We start from the raw sequence: 1,579 nt of genomic DNA, 5'->3' as shown, positions 1-1,579 counted from the left end.
TTCCCACAATACCAAGAGGAGGAAGAGAATGGTATACAAAATATTTAATTAACCTAATGAGACACAGTATCTCTCTTATCTCTAGTACACACATCAAGAGCACACTGAATGATTATCATTACAATGATTGATTTCATTTCACTTAGAATTTTAAGCCTAATTAATTAAAATTCTAAGTGAATCGAAATCATGAATCAAATCATTGTAATTTTAATGATTATTTTTCTAATAAATTCCTTTTTCTTATTTTCTCTTTTGTATTATAATGTAAGGTGGTTGTACTCTTGATGTGTGTACTAGAGACAGTCGTGGATAAGAGAAGAGAGAGTGGGTGTGTCTCATTGTTACAATTCACAGTCTCTACTCATCTGGTAATGAGGTCATAGACCATTAGGTTAATTAAATATTTTGTATACCATTCTCAGCCTCTCCTCTTCAGTAAACTATTTATTATCAAAACGTGTACACATGATACACTGTTCTATACACAGCACTGAATCACAGACCACACAATGGAAGATGTAAGATTAGAGAAAGTGGAGATATACATGTACATGAAGATACAAAACAAAAACAACAACAACAACAACAACAACAATAATAATAATATAAAATATAATTAAACTATCAGTTTGGGCTCTCAATGATTAGTGAGTCTATTGATGATGGAATGAGAATGGATTCATTATCGTCTGCTGAAACCACACCCTATCCATTAATGAATAATTAACGGTAATGAATATTAATTACCTCATTATCTTCGTTCCATTCTCTATACAGTCCAATCAGATACTTTGATGATCTAATAAAACAAAATAAACAAATTTATTTGATTTAGTTAATAACTAACGTCACACTATACATGTACATGTACATTATGTTCATTTTAAATTAATTTTCCATGCAGCCCCTATACAACAGTCTTAAGCCTCAAAGCCTGCATGCTTCCATAGCTACAGCACAGTCTTACAACACTTTTGGAACAATCCTGGAGATTGAAATCAGGTCTATCTCTACAACAGTTGTCTCCTAACCACAGAATCAATACAACAGCTGCAACTACCAACCTTCATTAATCATAATTAAGTTACACATGTACATGTAATAAAGAGACTACATTATAGTGGTTTACCTTTTAAGGTGATAAGGATCAAACGGGAAAATGGTTTCTAGTGACGTATTTCCGCTAGTGGGCGTGGTCAAAACAGGTAAATAGCAACGTTTGTTTTCCTCAATGACGGAATAACAATAAACAATCTCATATTTACTAAACAATAACAATATAATTCATGATTAGTGGGAGTGGCTAATTACCTCATTATTGATGCAAATAGCTCAACAACTGAACCAAGACACACCTATCATTAATAACCATTAATAACTATTAATAACTAGTGGTTATTAACTAATAAACTTACTTTTAACGGATTAAGTTTTGATGTTATAATGCGGTCAATGTTCAACTTACACAGAAAAGATAAACCTGAATAATAAGTACAAGTACACATGAATACATGAGAATATAACCAGTCATTAATGTACATGTACATACAATTACATGTACATGTACAGTAAATGA

The 1,579-nt window shown here is 31.5% G+C and overlaps 1 protein-coding gene across 1 annotated transcript; it reads right to left on the bottom strand.

Annotated features, from left to right (window-relative positions):
• Positions 1 to 429: 429 nt before the first annotated feature.
• LOC109589525 (RNA polymerase I-specific transcription initiation factor RRN3-like) lies at positions 430 to 1,508 on the bottom strand. The gene is made up of 5 exons (XM_020005590.1): positions 1,419 to 1,508; positions 1,315 to 1,358; positions 1,133 to 1,267; positions 751 to 802; positions 430 to 708 (listed from the first exon to the last, which is right to left on the bottom strand). The coding sequence occupies exons 1-5, from the start codon at positions 1,506 to 1,508 to the stop codon at positions 628 to 630; spliced, it is 402 nt and encodes a 133-aa protein (XP_019861149.1). The 3' UTR covers positions 430 to 627.
• Positions 1,509 to 1,579: the final 71 nt, after the last annotated feature.

Source organism: Amphimedon queenslandica, unplaced genomic scaffold (assembly GCF_000090795.2).
Source record: "Amphimedon queenslandica unplaced genomic scaffold, v1.1 AMPQUscaffold_11219, whole genome shotgun sequence".
Lineage (NCBI taxonomy): Eukaryota > Metazoa > Porifera > Demospongiae > Haplosclerida > Niphatidae > Amphimedon > Amphimedon queenslandica.
This window is presented reverse-complemented; position numbering and strand designations above follow the sequence as displayed.

Bases quoted from the DNA above. Each gene is read 5' to 3' on its own strand.
- LOC109589525 (XM_020005590.1), bottom strand. From the start codon at position 1,508: ATGTGTACTTGTACTTATTATTCAGGTTTATCTTTTCTGTGTAAGTTG. The intron at 1,359-1,418 runs GTAAGTTTATTA...TATTAATGATAG, and splicing joins CAAAACTTAATCCGTTAAAA to GTGTGTCTTGGTTCAGTTGT. The intron at 1,268-1,314 runs GTAATTAGCCAC...GTTATTGTTTAG, and splicing joins CTATTTGCATCAATAATGAG to TAAATATGAGATTGTTTATT.